Raw genomic sequence first — 21480 nt, 5'->3', positions numbered from 1 at the left:
CTCTGCCCTTGGCCCGAGGTTGAGACTGCGGTGGTAGCGGCGGGCCCAGTGAGGTAGAAAGGAGGTACCCAGTAAGGAAGACAGTCACTTGATGTGTTAGAGCTCCACAAAAATGTGGAGATGCCAGGAGGAAGCCTGGGTCTGTCAAGAAAGGGAAACAGGAGTGTTTATGATTCCTTAGTGAGGACCAGGTAGGAAAAGTCAGCTCTTATGGGACAGGAGTGAGAAAAGGACAGCTAGACAGTTTCATTCCTTCTTACCTTTATCATCCCTGAATTGCTACTTCTGGTATCTCATTTATCTTTCTCCTGTATCTCAAATCCTGTCTGCCGGGGCCCATGACATGCAGCTGTTTCAGGAAACTGCCCCTCAGACAGATGCATGCCAGCTTATGGGATACAAAACCCAACACCGAAAATCCCATCTTCCCAAACAGTGATCTTGTTATGTTGTGTGAAGGACAGCTGGTGGTGGGAGCCTGGCTGCCACGAAGGCTGCTGAGTCTCCAAGCCAGACACACTCAGGAGCTGGGGGTGCAGCTAAGTTTTCACCACCACACTCACCCCCACTACCCTGGCTCTGAGTTTCCCTCGTCTCACTACGGAAGAGGCAGTGCTCTTCAGTACATAACAATCAGGGACTCTGGCCACACTGTGTGAGTGTGTGTGTGTTTCTTAAATACCGGTCACATTTCCCATTGTGACTATTAATTTGCAAAGTTTCCAGTTCCATATACCTAGAAAATCTTGGCAAGATTGTTGACATTGTGTGTCTCAGGAGCTGTGGTGTGTACTCTGGATTTTCCTAGGGTTGGATGTGTGTGTTTAAAGTGCTTTTTATCAGGGACAAGTAGAGTGGCCTTTTATGGAAGGGATAAAACAGTTGAGCTGCTGGAGCCTTTTCTGGCTCTGCCAGAAACCCACGTCCAAGTCTGAGCTGTGCAAATAGGTGACCAGAACTTGGTCTTCCAACTCTAGCGCTTTCCTAGGCCGGTTTGAAAGATCCATCTCTTTTTGGAGAATAGAGAATTTGTGGTAAGCAGTGGGTAAAGAAGTTAAAGCCAAAAGCCGTATCTGGGCTTCCCTGGTGGCACAGTGGTTAAGAACCTGCCTGCCAATGCAGGGGACATGGGTTTGAGCCCTGGTCCGGGAATATCCCACATGCCTCAGAGCAGGTAAGCCAACGCACCACAACTACTGAGCCTGTGCTCTAGAGTCCCTGAGCCACAACTACTGAAGCCCGCACGCCTAGAGCCCGTGCTCCACAACAAGAGAAGCCACCACAATGAGAAGCCTGTGCACCGCAAGGAAGAGTAGCCCCCGCTCGCCGCAACTAGAGAAAGCCCACACGCAGCAACAGACCCAATGCAACCAAAAATAAATAATAATTAATTTTTTAAAAATCTTATTAAAAAAACATAAAAACTTATGCAAAAGCCATATCTTTTTCTAGCAACCTACAGAATAAGTTGGGAAAGCATATGGAATTATAGTAATAATAGCTAGCATGTCATGAGCATTTAATATATGCCAGGCATTGTTCTAAGTGTTTTGGATGGTGTTGGATAATTTCTGACTTTACCCCTTTGTTTTCTCTTGATAGAAACCCCGTTATGACTATGGGGTCTTTGTCCTTGTACTCGGTGTTTGCATGGACTAGATAGAACAACAGGATGGGTAGCAGTGGCCTCCTGCTACGCAGCCAGACTCTTCTGACCGGAGGTATCCTGGGTGGGTTTTTTTCTCTCAATCTTCCGGTCTTTATTTAAGCCACCATGCCTGTTGGCAATTAGAGCTGCCCTTCAGGATTTGTTGGGGAGGATCTGTATTCCTTTTGCAGGCATCCTTTCTTCCCTGCTCTCTCTGAGTGAATTCGGAGGTGGAGAGCTAGAAACTTGGCTGCTTGCCTCCTTCAAAACAACCAGCATTCTCTTGTCTGCAGTCTGTGTAATAAATAGTGCATCTAACAATGCCCCGAAGTGGCCCCCTTCCTCCCCAGCACCACCGGTCAGTTGGTGGATCTAGTTCCTGAGGGCTTCCACCAGCACATGAGTTAATCTGTACCATAGGGCCCTGCTCCCGTATTCAAATCACAGACGTTAGAAAGCTCAGAACCTCCAGCAGTGAAGTCTGAACCCACATCTCCCCGTTGCCTTAGCCAGGGCTAAACTGGCCTTTTCTGGACCACTCCTTTCTCTTAGAAACCAGTACAGTCAGACTCTCTTCCTCGGACTCTGTCTCTGAGAAGATGAATTAACTATAAAAGTGTTTTTTAAGAAGGCACTTACAATGGAAAATAGCTGTAATCTCATTTACCATATTCTCTGCTCCTAGGTCATGCACACAAACAGCTAGGGAGGAGAACTGTCGTTGCTACCAGAAAACGAACAGTGTTTGGCTTCAGAGGCATCCTAGGCCTAAAGTCAAGCTGCCATGTTCTCAGTCCCAGTGAGAAACTTGTGCTTTCCAATCTTCTCCACCCAGCTTCTGACAAATGAGCCCTCCTCCGTTTATCCGACGAGCTAGCCAAGGCACCTGCCCAGGTCATGGCCACTTAGTAACAGGATTCAGCAGTCTCTGCCCTTGGCCCGAGGTTGAGACTGCAGTGGTAGCGGCGGGCCCAGTGAGGTAGAAAGGAGGTACCCAGTAGGGAAGACAGTTCTAAAGAGTGTTTCCCCTGATATGTCAGGGGACTGTCCCAGGCTGCCTTCTCTCTCTCTGGAAGTTCTACTTGGCCTTCCTTTAATTAGCCCTTCTCTCCTGTAAGGCAGTATCCATTCAGAATTCCTTTCCTCCAGCCTTATTCTTCATCTCCACCTAGGTTCATATCTCCTTAGACCCTCCCTCCTACCCAGCCACCCCCAGGTGCTCAAGTCCTTTTATGTCAAGCCCTCACCCAGAGTTTGAAGGTTAAGAAACCCCAGTTTCTACGGCCCACGCTCCTTGGAGAGCAAAGATACGTTCCTAGGTCCCATGTTGGAACACTGAATTCATTTTCCTATTCTGAACTCTGGTTTAAGTGTTAAGTATGGTTAATACACTACTTCAGATACAGTGGTGGGCCCTGATGGGGTGGGCTGGCCTGAGAATGCAGCCATCATTTGTAACATGCTTCTATGGAAAAATAGAACAGAACTTTTGGTAAGTTGGGGATTTCTTTTTTTAGTCTTTTGCCTGTTTTTTTTAAAGATTTTTAATTTATTTATTTTTTTATTTTTGGCTGCATCGGGTCTTAGTTGCGGCTCATGGGATCTTTGTTGAGGCATGCTGGATCTTCTGTTGCAGACTGTGGGCTCTTCCTTGCGGTGCACGGGCTTCTCTCTAGTTGTGGTGGATGGGCTCCAGGGCGCCTGGGCTCTGTAGTTGTGGTGCACGGGTTCCAGAGCGCATGGGCTCTGTAGTTTGCAGCACACAGGCTGTCTAGTTGAAGTGTGCAACCTCAGTAGTTGTGGTGCTGTGGGCTTAGTTGCCCCATGGCATGTGGGATCTTAGTTCCCTGACCAGGGATCGAACCTGTGTCCCCTGCATTGTAAGGTAGATTCTTTACCACTGGACCACCAGGGAAGTCCCAAGTTGGGGGTTTCTTGACTAATGTGCTGCAGCAGATTTGCATGTGCCTTGTGGGAGCATTCTCATTACTTTGTAGTCATAGCACCAGCTATCACAAAAGTTGTCTTTCTAGATGCCAAATGCCAAAGATAAACACGCACACACCACTTCCTACCCAGAAAGTTTGCTAGAGAGCTGTGTGCAGCTCCTGTGATTGTTCTGGGAACAGGTGAGACTGAATTCTCAATTTTGACTGATTCGACCCATTGTCAGGTAGCACCGGAAACAGGGGCGTCCCTCATTCCACAGCTCATGTGTCCTCACCTGCTTGGGTTTTCAATGATCTGTTGTAGGAGGAAGATAGCACCTCTCCCTGTGAGCAGGAACAGCGCTATGGGGGTTTGCTCATGGAAAGAGCAGCCAGTTGGAGTTTTAGTGGTCACGTAAGTGGAAGAGCCACATTGCAGCCCGGCCAGGTGGAGACAGGTTCTGAGAGTGGTGGTGCCAGCCTTAGGTGGTTTCTATTACTTCTTGTCCTGCTGGAGCTCTGATCTCTGACCATGGTGACTTCTGGGGCAGCAAACTTGTCCCAATCTTTTTTCTGATATTTCCTCTTCCTTCTTCAACTCCCTCTTTGAAACTGGAGGAGTAGGAAGGTAGTAGTTTTTCCACTTCCAGAGGAAGATGCAGTGGAAAGAGGCGCATGTCTTATTCAGCACCTTCCAGTGTAGAGCTGGAACCAGATAAGACCCGGAAGGCCTGTTTCCCGGCCTCAGCATAAAAACATTTTAAGGAAACCGCATTGGAAGGGGCAGAGACAAAGGGTTAAGTCTGCACCCAGGTAGAAAGGCTGTTGCATAAACGCTGAGAGAGGGGTTTTTTGTTGTTGTTGTTGTTTTAGATCTCGTGCTTCTTTTTTATTTTGTGTTGGCAAAAACCCCAGGAGAAGATTGGAGATTCTGGGAGGAGGTGATTATGCTGGGTGAGTCACCTGAGCTCCCCAGCTGCCGTTTTTAGTCCCTCTGCTTTTCTGTAACAGGAGGCAGTTTGGGGAGGGTGGCGGCTGGGTGGGGACGCCGTTTGTGCATTGGACAGAAGGCAGGTGTATATGGGTGAATTTTTTGGCTCTCTAGGGTTGACAGGGCCTTGCAATCAGTACATTGGTTCAAAGAGGAAATATTAAAGCAGCTCTCGGTGTGGCAAACAGTAAGTAAATGTCTCCTAAAGTCACTGTCACTTCCCCAAATCAGTAGCTCTTAGAATGGCTCAAGCTGCATTGCATTGTCACAGCAAGACACAGTGGTTTTGGTAGCAAAGCAGTGGAGGGATTGAATGTGGAGAGGCAGAGAGAACTGTCTGAAGTGGGAGGGCCTGGTGGTTGTTGGGCAGCAGGAAGTTCGAGGAGAGGGATCCCCCTCTGTGATGAAAGGAGGGCTTAAGCTTGATTGAGGGGAGCCAGGGATGGGGGTGGGGGCTGCTGGTCCTCAGCTGTGCCTGTATTCTGAGCCTGCCTCCAGTTCTCCTAGGTGACCACCTTTGCCTCAAGCTTTGTGACAGATGAGAGTTCCAAGGGGCTTGTCCCACCTGAGAGAAAGCTTGTTAGTAGAACTGACGCTCCATGGATGTCATCCATTTTGGGGAGAGAGGATCTCATGACCCACTGCCCACTTGGATGTTGTGTGCGGAGTACACTGATATGGGTTATTGGCATGTATCCCAGAGACTGTCACGAAGATGCCCCAACATGTTTTCTTATTTATTCATTCGTTCACCTTTATTCATTCATTACCTTACTGAATACTTCCGCTCTGTGTTATAGACATTGTTGTGAGCCATGAATCAGACGGACCGGGGGCCTTCCCTTTATGGTGTAGTCTAGTGGGAAGGACAGACAGTAACCAACCAACTTCAAAGGGCAGTAAATGCCCTGAAAGAGGGGAAAGGGGTCTTCTGGCCAGAGGTTTTGATCTTCCTTCCTCTGCCCTTGCTTATCTCCTTGGGGGAGGAGGGGAGCAACTTTAGGGATCAAAAAGTTGTACCACTTTTATTCTGTATATATTCCATGAGTATTATAACGTGGGGCACTGTTAGGCACTAAAGGCATACAACGGTGACCTCTGACTTCTCAGAGCTCAAAGAGGGGGTGAAGGCATAGAGGCACAAAGTCAGAAGAGCTGAATGGGTACAGATAGGATGCTGTGAGAGTCAGAGAAGGGAGAGATCACTCTCAGCTAAGAAGGTGTCTGGATAACTATTTGAACAAAGGGATTTGGGATAAACAAGGGATAAGAGGGTTTACTTACCTGGATCACTTAAAAGAAGGTATTATATGAGATCTGGAGCCTTTTAGTGTGTGTGGATCTGTGTAGCTCTTCATACCACAGTTCCAGTCCATTCCCTACGCAGCAGCCAGAGTGGTGGAGCTGGGGTCCCACCGCGGGTCTGTCTGACTCCAGAGTGACACCCTTCACTACCACACCACATACAGCCAGACAATGAATGTGCTAAAAACAAACTACTGGGCAAAGAAAAGGAAGCTGGAGGGAGGCCCAGGCACCTCAGCTTCACTGGTTAGTCTCCCATCAGCTCCCCACAGTCCTCTGTAAAGCGAGCCAGACCTTCCTGCTGCAGGCTGCCTTCTGCCTCCCCCAGAGCCCTGGGCTGCTGGCAGGCAGGCTCTCCTGTGATATGGAGGAACTTGTTGGTCTCCATGGTTACGGTAACCCACTGGTAGGGAGGAGCCGAATGGAGTGCGAGGCTGGCAATGTGAGCTTCCCCCAGCCCTTGGCACCATGTGGTACTGGTATGTTGGCCGTTTCTTGGACCTTTTCTGAGAGGAAGGAGTTAAGGAAATGATGAGGAAGGGAAGAGTGGGCACACCTTCCTCCCGCCCTGGGCTGCTCAGAGGGCAGAGGCGTGGCTGCCTTCTCAGTCACCCACTTCTCTTGGCAGGAGTGGTGTTAGGAAGGAGGGTCCTTTTTGTCTGACAGCCCAGCCATGGTAGAAATTTGACTTTCCTCATTCTAGAAGGAATACCAGCTTTGCTACACTGGTACTTGTAGTCAAGTTCTTAGAGATTATAGCTCTTCTCAGGGCTCAGAGAACCCCTGTAGATGGGAGACAAAGGTCCCTGCCTGAAAGTGAAGAGAGATCTTAGAAAACATGGTCGAGACCTTACTGCGCACCAGTGACCGTGGTCAACGCTGGCGTGGATTTTCTCATTTCATCTTCACACTAATCCTGTGAAGTGGGAACAGCTAGTGTCCTCATGTCCCAGGTGAGGAAACTGAGACCTAGAGGTGCCAAGTGATCTTGCTGGTGGTGTTCGGTGAGCTGGTAAGGAGGGAAGGCAGGGCCCCCACTGCCTCCGGCTGCCTCCAGAGCTCTGCTGTGCTATCCTGCCTGCCTAACAAGTAAGCAGAGATACCATCGTGAGTCGAGACGTGTATGGTTCCCCTCCTCTCAGTCTCTAGAAGGCAGGAACCAGATCTCTCTGTACTTTGCAACAGGCTCCAGAGGTGGGTGCTCAATGAAGGTTTGCTGAACAGGGCAACAGTAATTGGGGACTGAGATAGAGACCAGGCCCCAGTGAGCAGATTCTCAGGGATAAAGTGTGGAAGCTTCTGAGGCCGTGGTTGCTCAGTAGAATCCACCATTTTTGAAGAGGACCCCAGCATTTCAGGTGGCTCAGAAGACAGGAGATTTGAGGGGTGCTCCTTGCACCGCAGCTTCCATGCATGAAGGGGCTGTAGGTGGCTCAGCTCGGATCTCACTCCAGGTCAGTTCTCACCTGCCGGACTTCCCAGGCAGGCACTGGCTCTGCTGTGGCAGCTTTGAGGCGCATGGGCTCCCTGCATGGCCCAGGCTGCAGTGCTGGTCTCCCAGCCTTGGGGTGAGACTTGCAGCTTAGAGAGCTGGAGGGCAGCGAACCACCTTGCTTTTGGCTTTGCTTCGGCCACAGGCTGTGCTGGCCTCCTTTGTCAGGGAGGCATCTACCCTGGTTGGAAAAAGGGAGCAGCCCTTTGGCAGTTTTACACAAGCCCACCTCCGCTCTGCGACGGAGTATTAAGGGATGGTGGGGGTTCCCCAGGTGGAGACATCACGGTTCCTTCTGGGGCTGGGGGTGTACATCCAGACTCCGCACTGGTCACTGCTTACCAAGCTTTACCAGAGCTCTCCTACCCAGAATGCTCCGCTGGTGTATTGACTCTTGGCTGTTGAGAGTGACAGTTGCTCAGGATCAAAGGATGCAAAGAAGACTCCTGGATGCAATGAAGGAGGAAGGGTTAAAGAACTAGTGATTTGCCATGTGACGTTTCAGCTCAGTCCCATCCTGTCTCTCCCCAGCCTCTCTGAGGTCACTGCTTGGTACTTCCTCAGTTTACAAAGCCCCTTACTGCCCCCCCAACAAATAAGATTGAGGAAACAATCCTTCTGTCACATTGCAAAATCCTGGAGACTGGAAAATGAAGCCATTTGATCCCGCTCTGGCATCTGAGTGGAGGGGCAAGCCTGAGCCCAGGGTCCAGAATAAAGCCTGACCTCTTCCACTGAGATGAGGGCCCACTTTGGGAAGGAGTGAGAGCAGGGGTGCTGTGGGACCACCTGGGTAGGCCTTTAAAACAGCCCCAGCCCCCCACTGGCCTTAACCCGGATGTTGGCCTTCCTGCTGTCCCAGGCACCTTTCCGGAATCTTCACATCTTTCCCCTCTTCCTAATCTGTGGAGGAAGAGCGAGGGACTCATTCTTCTGGGAGAAATAAGAGCAGATTAGGCTTCAGAAGCATTGAAGAGGAGCTGGTGAAGGGGACCGTGAGGAACAGCAGAGTGCTGGAGTGGGCGCGAAAGCCCTGGGCTCCAGTCCCAGCTCTGCACTGGGAGGCTGACCTTGGGCAAGTCTGTTAACTTCTGTGCTTAAATTTCTCATCTGTAAAATGAAGATGCTCCCTATCCTGTAGGTTTACGGTGTGGAGAACATGGGAAGTATGTGCCAGCAGATGGTAGTACCAGAAATGCCGAATCTGTTGACCAGGGTTCATACATAAGGTGAACACTGAGTAGCACGGTCTCCCAGGTGTCTGTGCTCAGGTGGTGTGAGGTCAGTGGGCGGCTTTGCCCTTCCCTAGAGGGGTTTATGGCTTCCCAGCATGAGATCTTTAAAGAGTTGCCTAGTGGGAAAGACCCTAGCCTCGAGTAGTGGAACAATGTGAAGTTGATCTGGCAGCCAGAAGAAAGGCCGAGACCAGAACACAAACGGGGAGGGCTCCAGTTTGCCACAAGGACAGCAGATGCCTGGACAGCAGGGGCTTGGCTGGAGGCAGGTGTGAGGAATGGCTTCCCCTGCTGCCCCCAGGCCCTCAAGAGTTCTCAAAGAAAGCAGTATTGGGGTGGGGTGGGGGGTGATGGAGACTTGGAGGTGGGTGGGAACCTGGAGATAGACTCCCAGAATCAGGGCTGGAAGGGATTTAGAGAAGCATTTGGTTTGTTCCCAGCCTTTGGGCAAAATTTAGGATTAAGCATCTCATTCTCTATCAGTGACAAAGATTCTTAGTCTAGAACCCACGGACCTAAGGGGCTTCACAGGGTTCCTGAATCTCCTGATATTATGTCCAGAATACTATCTGTTTAAGTGGAATGTGCATTTTTCTAAGGTCAAACACTGCTTTTTGTGAAGTAGGAGGTCCACGTGCCACTGTTGGATGGCTAGTTTCTGCTCCCACCCCGCCCCACGGGTGGTTTGCTGGCGCTCTCTGGGTCAGCACATCTGATTCACACATACTCCTCCCGCAGATTTGAGCCCGTACCCAGGTCCCACCTGCTGCAGGTGAGATAATGGCTTTATGACAACCTGGGCTGGCGTTAGTCTCCTCCTCACCCTCTCCCAGCTGTTACCCAGCAAAGCACCTTGGGGAGGGTGGGGCAGCCCACTTCCGGAGAGGGGGAGGGGAAGGGAGAAGGAAGTTGATCTAAACCCGCCTCTTACTCTCTCTGTCTCCCTTCCTTCCCGTTAGCCTCCTGCCCCTTTCCTCCCACCTTGCTCCTGGGTAGTGTCCGAGGACTGCATGCATCTTCTGGCTACCAGACCCTGGCCCACAAGAAGCCGCAGGGCTTTGTCCCCGTTGCTCTGCTTGCCAAGCCTGGGCTCTCTCTGCTAGTGGTGGTTTCGGTTGCGACACAGTCCAGGTTCCCAGGCAGGAGCCGCTTGGCCTGGCTGCTTCGCTGCTTTTCACTGACGAGGTGGTGGAAGGAGTCGCCTGCTTCAGCTGAGTAAGGGTGGCTGACGGAGCCAGGAGCCCCCGCCCTGGGCCTGGCTCTTCCCGGCCTCTGTACTTTGCCCTCACTGCCTGACAGATCCTGCTGTGGGCTCTGCTGAATGGAAGTCGCTGGTAGGCCTTGTCCCTTTCTCCAGCCGGGTATGTTTCCCCCCCTTTTTTTTTTGCTGTGGAATTGCCCCCTCCTCTTTCATCCGTCTCACCCCAAACACAGGATCTTTGAAGGGTTGCTAAATGGAGCCAGGCAGCAACTAGCACAGGGAAGTGCTCCTCCTGGGAAGAGGCATTGGCTGAGAAAGGAAGAGGCGGCAAATGCCCAGAGAAGACTCTCCCCTTAGGTCGAGTGAGCAGGCCCAGCCAGAGTAAAGGGAACGGGCTGGTGACAGGCAGAGGCCCAGGGAGGGCGCACGAGCGCTACAGTGAGGGGAGACGGGTCTGGGGCGGCCGCCCAGGGCCGGTGCCCAAGGGACACTTTTCCTCCATTCCACAGTGCCCAGGCTCACTCTGCCTCTGGCCAGGGAGTACCTGTCTATCCCCCTTCCCAGCTTGGCCCCCTCCCGGCCCCAGGGAAGTCTCAGGACACTCGAGGCCAAACCTGAGTGCAGAGCCCCAAAGCGTGAGCTTTTCTAGGGGAGAACTGTTGGTCAGGGCCTCCAGCATTAGGGAAGGGGCCCTGCCTACCTGAGTCAGCGCCGGGCCTCTCGGGGTGGAGGCTGTCTTCCGGGCAAACGTGGCAACATGCCTAGGCTGAGTTCTGAGATCCAGGTTGAAGGGCCCATTGGATATAAGACTTTTTTTTTCATCCTCATGTCCTGCCTTCTCTCCTCTCGATTGAGGACCTCAGAGCTGTTTAGGCCCTAATTCTGAATCAGGCCTGCTTAGTAACCTGCGTGTTCTGCCATTTGGTTCCAAATACTGCCTCACAGGGTGACCCCTTGTTCTTTCTGAAAGCTGCCTGACAGCCGTGGTGTCTGCTTTCAACAGACTGGCCTCAGACCTTTGGGGCCTGCCTATGGTGTGATGTCAGCCAGAGCTTTGAGGATGTCTGGTGTTCGATGTCTTACTGTGTGCAAGGAGGATGGAGGTGGGGGGCAGAGCATGGCTCTAGCTAGATTCTGCTTAGTTGGCCCAGAAGGGCAGCTAGTCTTCAGCCCCCCACCCTGTTGGTGAGATCTGGGTCCAGGTTACATGGGCCTAGTCGAGAACCAGGGATGGGACTCTCTCTCCGTGATAGCCACCCACACCCCTACCTCCTCTTCAGCCTTCAAAGAAGCTGCCTCTCGTGGGGCCTTGGTCCAAGGAACATTTCCTACTAGAGACTTTCTCCTTTCTCTGCTTCCTCACCGTGTCCCACATCCCTGCTGTGGGAAATATCTCACAACATAGAAGAGGCAGAAGGGGGTAAGAGAAGGACTGTGTCTTTTGAGTCCTGAGAGTTGGGTAGTTCGGTCCTGAAATGGGAGTGTGTGACTTTTAGAGCAGGGAATCAAAGAGCACGCACCAGTGTTCTCTGCTTCTCTGGGTCCCAGACAAGCAGAACCTTCTCTTTGACTGTCCTGGATACCTAGCTTGGAATCAGCCCTTCACAGCCGCCCTGTCGAGTCCCCTCCTGTGAAGGCTGAAGGTGCTGGTGCAGGCCGGGTGGCTGATGCTCAGCCGGGAGGGCCAATACGTAGCATCTCTTGGCCTCCAGATAGGCTGCAGCTGGCTTAGGAGGGCTTGACTGAGATGCAGAAGTCTTGTTGACAATGAGACTTCCGGCTTTGCAGATAGGCTTTGTAGTATTTAGGAACTAAAAATAATGGTATTCATGGTGGTTCTGTTTTGAGCATTGGATAAGGCATTTTACATATTTTCTGTCACCTAATGAATGTGAAATAGGGACTACTTTATCACCACTTTACAGATAAGGAAACTCATGCTAGTAAGTGAGGGAGCCAGGACTGGAACCTAGTTCTGTTGGACAGAGCTCCTCGGCACCCACTAGACCATCTCCTGACACCCACGTGTGGGATCATCCCACGTCGGTCATCTTTTAGATGATTTCCTTCCTGCTTTGTAATAATCTCATCTCCATCTTAAGGATGTTGTTGATAATAATAGAGTTAACACGTGTTGAGTGAGCGGCAGATTCGGGGCTTGAACCTGGCAGTTTGTCTCTGCGTCTGTACTCTTAAGCACCCTCTCTGTCCCAGTAAGGAGGAGGGTTGTTGCTGTTCCTTGAAGTTCTGTGTGCAGCTGAGCCTCTGGGTGTGGGGAGGATGCTGTCCTGCTGGGCAACACAGAGCAGCCCCTGGAGCAGGAAACGTGGAGAGGGATGGGCAGAGCAGAGTTCAGGATAGGCAGTAGGGTTCCCAGATTTGGCTTCAGGGAGCAAAGAACCCAAATCCTCAGGTAGACACTAAATTCTCATTGCAAAACTTTGAGGACTTGGGGACTGTCAAGACCCTGCTGCCTTGGCTCATATCCTCAGGAAACAGGAGAGCGACAGTTTAGGAGGTGATTTAGAGGTTGCCGAGGAAACTTTTCACCCATCTTCCGATCTTGGAAGTTGGGGCAGAGGGAAGTGTTTTCCTATTCATAGCCCCTTAGGGCTGAAAAGCAACAGGTTGGGGAAGCATGCTTCTTGCCAAGGAACCCTGGACAGTTCCTTGGGTGGTAGCAAGTCATTTCTTTTCTCTGTGGTTTTTGAGGGCTTCACTTAGAGCCAGAAAAGGACAGTGAAAGAAAGAATTTTGAGTCACACTTCTCTGGTCACCCTGCTCCCCTCCAGATGGTTTCCTTGAAGTTTCAGGGCAGCTCTGGATGGTTCTGTGATGAGGCTCTGGCAGCACTTTATCCCCATCATGCTGGAGCAATGGCATCAGGTGTTCTGGAAGAGGCAAATCAGTGCTCTCGACCAGAGTTAGGCCAGATGCTTAACAGTGGGATTGTTCACCCGTTAAAGTGTACAATTTAGTGGCTTTTACTAAATCCTCAGAGCTGTGTATCCATCACCACAGTCAGCATTTCATTAGAATATTTTCATTACTGCAGCCCTTAGTTGTCACCCCTAAGTCCCCTCGCCCTCCTCAGCCTCCTCAGCCCTAGAGTCTCTCTCTTGTCTCTATGGATTTACCTACTCTGGACATTTCAAATAAATGTAATCATATAGCCTGTGGTCCTTTGTGAACAGCTTTGTTCACTTAGCATAATGCTTTCAAGGCCCATCCATGTTGTAGCATATGTCAGTTCTTTTTTTTGTTTTTAAGTTATTTTCTTTCTTTCTTGTGGGGGGCGGGCGCTGCGTTGGGTCTCCGTTGCTGCGCACGGGCTTTCTCTAGTTGCAGTAGGCAGAGGCTACTGTTTGTTGCAGTGTATGGGCTTCTCATTGCGGTGGCTTCTCTTGTTGCAGAGCTCCGGCTTTAGGCGCGCAGGCTTTGGTAGTTGCAGCGTGTGGGCTCAGTAATTATGGCTCGCGGGCTCTAGAGCACAGGCTCAGTAGTTGTGGCTCACGGGCTTAGTCGCTCCGCGGCATGTGGGATCTTCCCGGATCAGGGGTGGAACCCATGTCCCCTGCATTGGCAGGCGGATTCTTAACCACTGCGCCACCAGGGAAGTCCCTTCTTTTTTTTTTTAATTGCCAACGAATATTCCACTATGTGGATATTTCACTTATCAATTGACAGACATTTGTGTTGTTTCCACTTCTTGGCTATTATGAATGTGTGATACTACGAATGTACATGGGTGTGCAAGTTGCTCTTGGGTATGTAACTAGGAGTGGAATTGCTGGATCACATGAAACTCTACATTTAGCCCTTTGAGGACTGTACAGGTCTTCATACAGATGTATGTTTTCATCTGGACCATACCTTTTTTGTGTTATGTTTATATACCTGTTGGTGCCAGTTGTTGTCATTTCTGCTTCCTCACACCCTTATTTGAGCTATGGGATATCTAAGGAGGGCAGAGGGTGGCCTTGCGCAGACCCTGTCATTCCATTTCTTCATTGCACAAGTATTCATTGAGCATCTACCCTAATCCAGTCTGTCTAGGTGCAGGGATGTATCAGTGAATACATGATACATGCCTGTCTTCATGAGCTTCCATTCTTGCCGGATAGACAACAAATCAATGTAAAGTGATACATAGTAAAGAGAAATGTAAAGTGTTGGGAGGCAGTGAGTGCTTTGCAGTAATTCTGATCGTGCTCCTGCGACTTTGAGATGTAGCCTTATCGAAGTGTGAACAGGCGACGGGGAGGACGGTAGACGGCGCTCTCCCACATGAGGTGGAGGAACTGTTGGGTTGTTACAGGGGATGTGTTGCCAGGCAGTGGAGCCAGTGATGGGACAGCTTAGGTCCTAAGCTCCAGCGCCCACAGGATGTTGACGTTGGACCTTAGGCTGTGCTCTTTTGGCGTGAAGGTGGGCGCTCTTCCCACCTCCTTTTATCCCCCTGCCTTATGATTCTTTCTTTGCATGCCTACCAGCCTCCTGGAGTCTGCCCCCATACCCCAGCCTCTTGCGTTTTTTGCAGAGAGCTAAGGGCAGTAGTATGGGGAACCGGAAGGGCAGCATACTCAAGGGTGTACACGTTTCTACCCTGCAGCCCACCTTGGGACACCTCGACTCCAAGCCCAGCAGTAAGTCCAACATGCTGCGGGGCCGCAACTCCGCCACTTCTGCTGACGAGCAGCCCCATATTGGCAACTATCGACTCCTCAAGACCATCGGCAAGGGTAACTTCGCCAAGGTGAAGCTGGCTCGGCACATACTTACTGGGAAAGAGGTGAGCTTTGGGGTTGGGGACGTGGCAGCATCTCCCAACTGTTGATACCCCAGCAGGTAGTAGTGGGACTTCTACCACAGCCAGCCTTTTGTTTATCAGGCAGAAATGAGATCTGAACAGATAGGGGTGCTAAGAGGGATAGGGCCAAAAGGAGGCAGAAGTATAAAGGAGGCAGTAGATTCGAGTCCTGAGTTTAGCCTGGTCAGAGAGGTAATCTTGGGCTTTTTATCTCTTGTTCAGGTAGCTGTGAAGATCATTGACAAGACTCAACTGAATTCCTCCAGCCTTCAGAAAGTAAGCACACAGTACCTCCTGTCCCTTTCTAAACCTCTGTCAGGAGTTAATGATCTGCTGACCCCATTTGGACCTCCTCTTGAACCCCTAATTCAGAATCTCTGGTAGTTTCACTGTTCCCACCATCCCTTTCCGTGGCTCTGCTATCTTTAGGGTTTGGGTTGGATCACCTGTGTTGGCTTCTCCTGATTGAGCTTCCTGGCCACAGGCACTGGCTCTTTTAGAAGTCTTTCTGCCCCTTTCCTGCCCCTTGGCCTACCTGTCTGACCTACGTCCTGCATCTTGTTTTCTTCTGGCCTGTGACCAGCCCTGTACACATGTATATAGCCATTACTAGAAACACATGCAGTTAACTGTAAGATCTGAATGATCCAGGGGAGTGGCTCTAGAAGTACAGGGGTAAGAGGAGGCAGAGAACCTGCCACTGGATTCTGTGCCAGCTACATTTCAGAGAATGGGTATGGAAGGCTGGGGTTTTTCGAAACTGAACTCCAGTTTCCAGCCTCTTACAGTGCGTGCAGATTAATGACAGGTCCTCCCAGTTTTCCTTCTCACTTCTAGGCTTCTTTTGACTAACAGTTGCAGAGTCCTTTGCATGTAGTCTTTGCTAGATGAGGTTGAACTTTTCCTTCCCTTCTTGACTTACAGTGGAAAACTGAGGTCTTACTTAGCTGGTTGGGGAACCCTCCAGGTGAGACCACATATGTAGGAGTGAGAAAAGAAGGCTTTCATTTGCAGAGGAGGGACGGCTTACTAGTGACTGGTTGGTGTAGAACTGGAAACTGTCTGCCCTCTGCCCCCACCCTGGGCTCCGTCAGTTAGGGGAAGGAAGAAATCTCCTGTCAGGCTCCCAAAAAGCTGTCCCTGTTCAGGTCAGTGAGATTTCCTCATACTCCAGCTGACCCTGGCTCAGATTTTCTGACCTTGATTAACCTAGTTCTTTGCATCTTGTGGCAGATTGAGTTTTTCTTTTCATGAGCACATTGTTACTTGAGTTAGGAGAGGGCATAACCTGATGCTAACAGCCAACTACAGTGAGATTGGGAAGCTTGGGACTGGAGGTTGGGAGCTGTTGCTGAGAGAGACACTCACAGAATTAGTGTGAGTTGAGGTGCCCTGACATGCTGACAGCCAAAACCAAGGTGTTTCCTATTTTTTGTTACCCCTGGGATCCCCTCACAGTTCTTTGACTCAAAGGAAACATGGCTGTCATCACCAGGGCTTCCCTGCTGCTGGGAGCTTTCCGGAAGAAAGGGAAAGAGGGCTACTCTTGACATGTTGGCTCAGACCTCACAGAGTAGAAGCCAGCTTGGTGTGGGCCATTTGGTCTTTGGAGCAGTTTAGCCTGCCAGAGTCAGCTAGGCCATCTTACTTCCCACCTCTTTTTTCTCCCTGCCTCTTCCTGACTGGCTGGAAGCAGCAGCACCAGACAAATGCAGCCATTTTTAAAGCCTTTGAACACACTCCATTGCCAAGGCCAGTCTGATTCTGGCCAAATCACTCTGTTTAAATTTGATCCCAGCAATGATCCCTAAAGGACAAACGCTGAAGAAGCTAACCTCTTCAGGGTTCTAGACAAGCTCAGAAAACTCCACGCTCTCCTAGGAGAACGCCCTTTCCAGGCCCATTATTGCCCCTGAGGTGGCGTCCAGGATTTTTTGCCTCTTCATCCAAGATAACTATTGGGCCTGGGAAGAAAGCAAGAAAAACCTGGGCCCTAACAAGAAAAGGGAGCCAAGGTCAGAATCAGGTTCTTGAAGATTGGAAAACCTGTCTCTTCTTTTCCTTTCCAGCCCACAAAAGCTCTGGGATCTCATTAAAGGAAAAAAAAGAAAGATGTGTTCACTTTTCCCCATAAAATATAGCCTAAATTAGGTCTCCATACCTCCCCTCTCCTTAAAAACAAAAACAAAACACAACACAACTAGTTCTGCTCCTTGTGCAAACGGTGAGGCCTAGAAGTTGCAAAAAACCCCACCTCCAGTTCTCTGGCCCCCGCAGAGGGGATGGAGTTCATTTCTGTCATCTTTCTTCATGGAAATGTATGGTTTGGAGTCCCTGATTTTGTTTCACAAAGAGAGCGTGAGTGTGTGGAGGTGGATTTGATTAAAATTGGCATCAGCTATATATAGGAGTGGCTTCTTCTGTCACCACCCCGAGGCCCAGGAGAGAAAGGCGTACCCACTAGTGCAGAGCCCTCTGACTTCTGTAAGTCAGAAGGTGGTGGGCCTCTTCAGAGGGGCCCCTTCAGAGCTCCCCTACCTCTTCACACAGACCAAGCTAGAGTCTGCCTTGTCAGTGAACTGTAGAGGCAGCTCAGGTTCTAAACGTTCATGTACGTGGGCTCACGCGCCCTCTTTCAGAGGCATGCAGCCAAAACCCGTCTGCTGTTTGGGGGCTGGATTTGGGGAGACAGCACCCAAGGGTGCAGCTGGCTCGTCCAGATGCTGCCCCTGAGGGTACAAGTCAAGAGAGCCCAGCTTTCCTCGCACTGACCCTTCTTGCTCTCCTTCCCCGCCATGTCCTTCTCAGCCACTGGGGATGGGCATGGAGGATCTGGACAACTACTCTGTTTCTTTTCCCTGCCTGTTTTCTCTTTTGGAAAAAGAATCTTAGCAGTGGCTCTGTTTGGAGGGGACCTGAGGGGAGCAAGCTGAGCAAGCATGACCCCTGGTATTTTATTTTCCAGCTGTTCCGTGAAGTAAGAATAATGAAGGTTTTGAATCATCCCAACATAGGTGAGAACCAGTCATCATTCCTTTCCTCTTCCCCCACAGCAAGGCTCCACTTCCCAGCATGTGGCCCTTCTCCCTGAGGCACATGGCCTTCTGGAGTCTGTAGTCTTCAAGGATGCCTCTGGGGAACCCAGCTCAAGATCCAGCTCTGCCTCTGGAGCACAGGGCTGTCCTTAGTGGTGTGGCTGCCTCGAGAGGAACCTGTCTTTGGGAGAGGAGGAAACTTTGATTCCTGGGATGCCCCTGTACGTGTTGGGGCTCGATGTGTGGCCCCTGCTGCTTCTCTGACTCATAGCTTGGCCTTTTCTCTTGTAGTTAAGTTATTTGAAGTGATCGAGACTGAGAAAACTCTCTACCTTGTCATGGAGTACGCTAGTGGAGGTAGGTATGGAATTGCCTCTTCCTGCTGTGTCCCCACCTTCCCCAGCCCCAGCAAGCTCTGATGTAGACCCTGCCCCTGTCACTTGCAGGAGAGGTGTTTGATTACCTAGTGGCTCATGGCAGGATGAAAGAAAAAGAGGCTCGAGCCAAATTCCGCCAGGTGGGTGTGACTCCCTCCGTGGAGTGTGGGCCCGACCTCTGCTTTGGGGGGTTTGGCATACAGGGAGGAGCTGCCTGTCTGTAAGCGGCATCTGGAGGGTCCTTTGGGCTTTGCTTATCTATGTGGCTGCTTCGAACTCGGTCACAGGATCACAGCTCCACCAGCCCCTGTAGCCCACCTTCAGGTGCCCCTGAGCTGACCCCTCTTCCTTCCTTTCAGATAGTGTCTGCTGTGCAGTACTGTCACCAGAAGTTTATTGTTCATAGAGACTTAAAGGTAAGGCGTGCTCTCATCTCCAGTGTCTTTGAGTCAGGGCTGGGTCATTCACCCTCTGTTAACGGTGACATAACCATTACACCCTGAGTGTTCAAGGAAACACCAGCCTTTAATTTTTTGGAGATGATGAGGAAGCCCCTAGGGCTGCTTCTGAGATAGGCCTTATGACTGGACTTAGGATCCCATTCCAGCTAGCGAGGAGAGGGTCTCTGCCATTTCACCTCTCAGCCCTTCACCTTCTGGTGCAGCCAGGCGTGGCAGGAGGGCTGCAGGCAGCCTGGCGGCTGACGGAGGAAGCAGTGCTGACTGTTCCACAGCTGCGTCACAGCTGCTTTGCAGATGTGCAGCACACTCATCTCTTTCACTGAGCTGTTAGCATGTGAGACTACCTATGAGTCTTCCTGGCCCCTGCGTCCTCGCAGATGTGACCATGATTAACCCAGGCCTGACAGGGAAGCTTTGCACAGCTCACCGCGTCTCTGAGCCTTCAGATCCCAGCTCTCACGTGGCTGCCTGTGTGAGGAGCGGCCTGCGCGGCCCTCCTCCAGCCCAGCCCAGCCTCTGCACACTGATTGGAGGCCTGCCCTGGAGTTGGTGGGAGAAGTTCTAACGTTGAAGATGACTTCCTGTTTGTTCTTCCATTGCGCTCAGCTCCTTCCTGTCCGGTGCCTTAGTGTGGTCCACTTGGTTCCCTGACGTTTTCCTTCTTACCTCCCAGGCAGAAAACCTGCTCTTGGATGCTGATATGAACATCAAGATTGCAGACTTTGGCTTCAGCAACGAATTCACCTTTGGGAACAAGCTGGATACCTTCTGCGGCAGTCCCCCTTATGCTGCCCCAGAGCTCTTCCAGGGCAAAAAATACGACGGACCCGAGGTGGATGTGTGGAGCCTGGGAGTTATTCTGTATACACTGGTCAGCGGATCCCTGCCTTTTGATGGACAGAACCTCAAGGTGGAGTGAAGTGCAGGCTTAGATCATGTGTACTCTCATTTCTTCTCTTGGCCTCTGGTTTTATCCCTGACCTCTCACCTTTGCTGCTTTTCTACATTTTTCCTGAGCCAGAGCTTCAAAGAAGGGCTTGCAAAAGGTAGCAGCTATTAAAAGCCCTCTGCACCCAGCAAAATAACCTCAGTTCCTCTCTTGAGGGCTGGGATAAATTGTATGTCCGTTCACCCCTCCAAGGTCCTCAGAATAGCAAGCCTCGGGCTGATCAAGCCAGAGGGCGTGGGGTATTTGACATCACCGCCTCTCGAGTGAGGTGCCTTGTCCCAGGCTCTCTGCCTCTTAACCATATTTCATTTATATCTGCCTGGCCAGTCTTAAGCTGTTAGGAGCCTGGATATTAGGTTCCTTCCCTTGGCCTTGGGTGATTCAAATTTCCCTCCTACAGGAGCTGCGGGAGCGGGTACTGAGGGGGAAATACCGTATTCCGTTCTACATGTCCACAGACTGTGAAAACCTGCTTAAGAAATTTCTCATTCTCAATCCCAGCAAGAGAGGCACTTTAGAGGTGAGCAGCCTGAGCCCAGCTGGTAGGAGGTCCTGGGTTCCCGAGGAAACCTCCAAGCTGAGTCTCCCTCTCTGCCCTCCCCCTTCCCTTTACTCCCCAGCAAATCATGAAAGATCGATGGATGAATGTGGGTCACGAAGATGATGAATTGAAGCCTTATGTGGAGCCACTCCCTGACTACAAGGACCCCCGGCGGACAGGTGAGGCTGTGCTGGGCCGTGAGGTTGAGCCTGCCTAGGACTCAGGACCAGCCTTAACTGTATGTCCCCCCACGCAGAGTTGATGGTGTCCATGGGTTACACACGGGAAGAGATCCAGGACTCGCTGGTGGGCCAGAGGTACAACGAGGTGATGGCCACCTATCTGCTCCTGGGCTACAAGAGCTCCGAGGTGTGTGCCCCCTGCTCCATTCCCCGTCTAGCCAGCCTCTCTGTCGGTAGTATCCCCATGCTTCTAGCAGCTATTGAGGGCAGAAGCTCATCTCTGAGTAGGTGTGCTCTCTACTGACTAATTTTAAGCCTCATCTCTGGTGGTGCTAAGGTCCCCTGGCTTTTGCTTTCACTAATTTCCATCAATAGTTCAGTAGGGAAGCTGGTGGGGTCTGGGCCTGGGTCTGGGTTTCCATACGGGTGAGTAGATCTGGCTCATTCTGTGTTGGTTAGACTGGGTCTAGGTCATTCTGGCTGGGTCAGTTCTGTGTTGGCTCTAGAAGTCTCTGACTGTTTCGATATGTTTGTGTCTCTCTTTATCTGGAAGTCTGGGTTCCTGGGTGCTCTGTGTCTGTCTTACAGGAATCTTGAGCCTGTGTGTTGCTTCTGCCTAGAGCTTGTGTCTGGGTATATGTATCTGTGTGCATGTACGTCCATCCTCCTGTCTGTGCATCTGGAGGCTTCGTGATTATTGTTCTGCTCGTATGGGTACCCATGTCTGCGCCTGAATCCCTGGGTCTCTGTGGGAGTAGGGCCTTGCTCACCATCTGTGTGTCCCCACCTCCACTCGTGGCCTCCCCGTCCTGCGCTCCGCCTGGCGGTGCTGGACGCCCTTTCTTGATTCTTGGCTTAGCCTGCTCAGGAGGTGTTGGGGGTGTCTCTGAGTCTGAATGTGCACTCTTATGTGTGTGGTGTGTGTACCCCACTCTGAGGGCGGGGCTCTTTTTGGGGAGGTTGGTGTGTCTTTGACTGTGTTTTTCAGGGTCTGTGTTGGGACTTGTCTCCGTGAGTCTGTATTTAGATGCACGTTGGTCTTGCAGGGGGTATGTCTCGTGGGAGCCTGGGGTGGATTTGTGTCAGGCAGGAATGTGTAAGTGCGGTCATCCCTAGGCAACTGTTCATGACTTCTGCCCTCCCTTTTGTGTTCTTGCAGCTGGAGGGCGACACCATCACCTTGAAACCCCGGCCTTCAGCTGATCTGACCAATAGCAGTGCCCCTTCCCCCTCCCACAAGGTACAGCGCAGCGTCTCAGCCAACCCCAAGCAGCGGCGCTTTAGCGACCAGGGTGAGTACTTCTGGGAGCTGCAGGTGGGGGACT

The 21480-nt window shown here is 51.2% G+C and overlaps 1 protein-coding gene across 5 annotated transcripts in view; it reads left to right on the top strand.

The window, feature by feature from the left end:
• The window catches only part of MARK2 (microtubule affinity regulating kinase 2), a 58328-nt gene that overhangs the window by 28219 nt on the left and 8629 nt on the right, over window positions 1–21480 (top strand). For all 5 annotated transcript variants that reach the window (XM_060303039.2, XM_060303038.2, XM_070046101.1 and 2 more), the window contains exons 2-12: window positions 14413–14592; window positions 14833–14886; window positions 17576–17624; window positions 17937–18002; window positions 18092–18162; window positions 18382–18438; window positions 19157–19393; window positions 19833–19952; window positions 20053–20152; window positions 20230–20342; window positions 21315–21447. In XM_060303039.2, the coding sequence (XP_060159022.2) occupies window positions 14413–14592; window positions 14833–14886; window positions 17576–17624; window positions 17937–18002; window positions 18092–18162; window positions 18382–18438; window positions 19157–19393; window positions 19833–19952; window positions 20053–20152; window positions 20230–20342; window positions 21315–21447 (1180 nt within the window). The remainder of the gene's footprint in view (window positions 1–14412; window positions 14593–14832; window positions 14887–17575; window positions 17625–17936; window positions 18003–18091; window positions 18163–18381; window positions 18439–19156; window positions 19394–19832; window positions 19953–20052; window positions 20153–20229; window positions 20343–21314; window positions 21448–21480) is intronic.

The sequence above is a fragment of the Globicephala melas genome, chromosome 8, assembly GCF_963455315.2.
Source record: "Globicephala melas chromosome 8, mGloMel1.2, whole genome shotgun sequence".
NCBI classification, from domain to species: Eukaryota; Metazoa; Chordata; class Mammalia; order Artiodactyla; family Delphinidae; genus Globicephala; species Globicephala melas.
The sequence above is the reverse complement of the archived record's forward strand: the minus strand, read 5'-3'. Positions and strand labels throughout refer to the sequence as shown.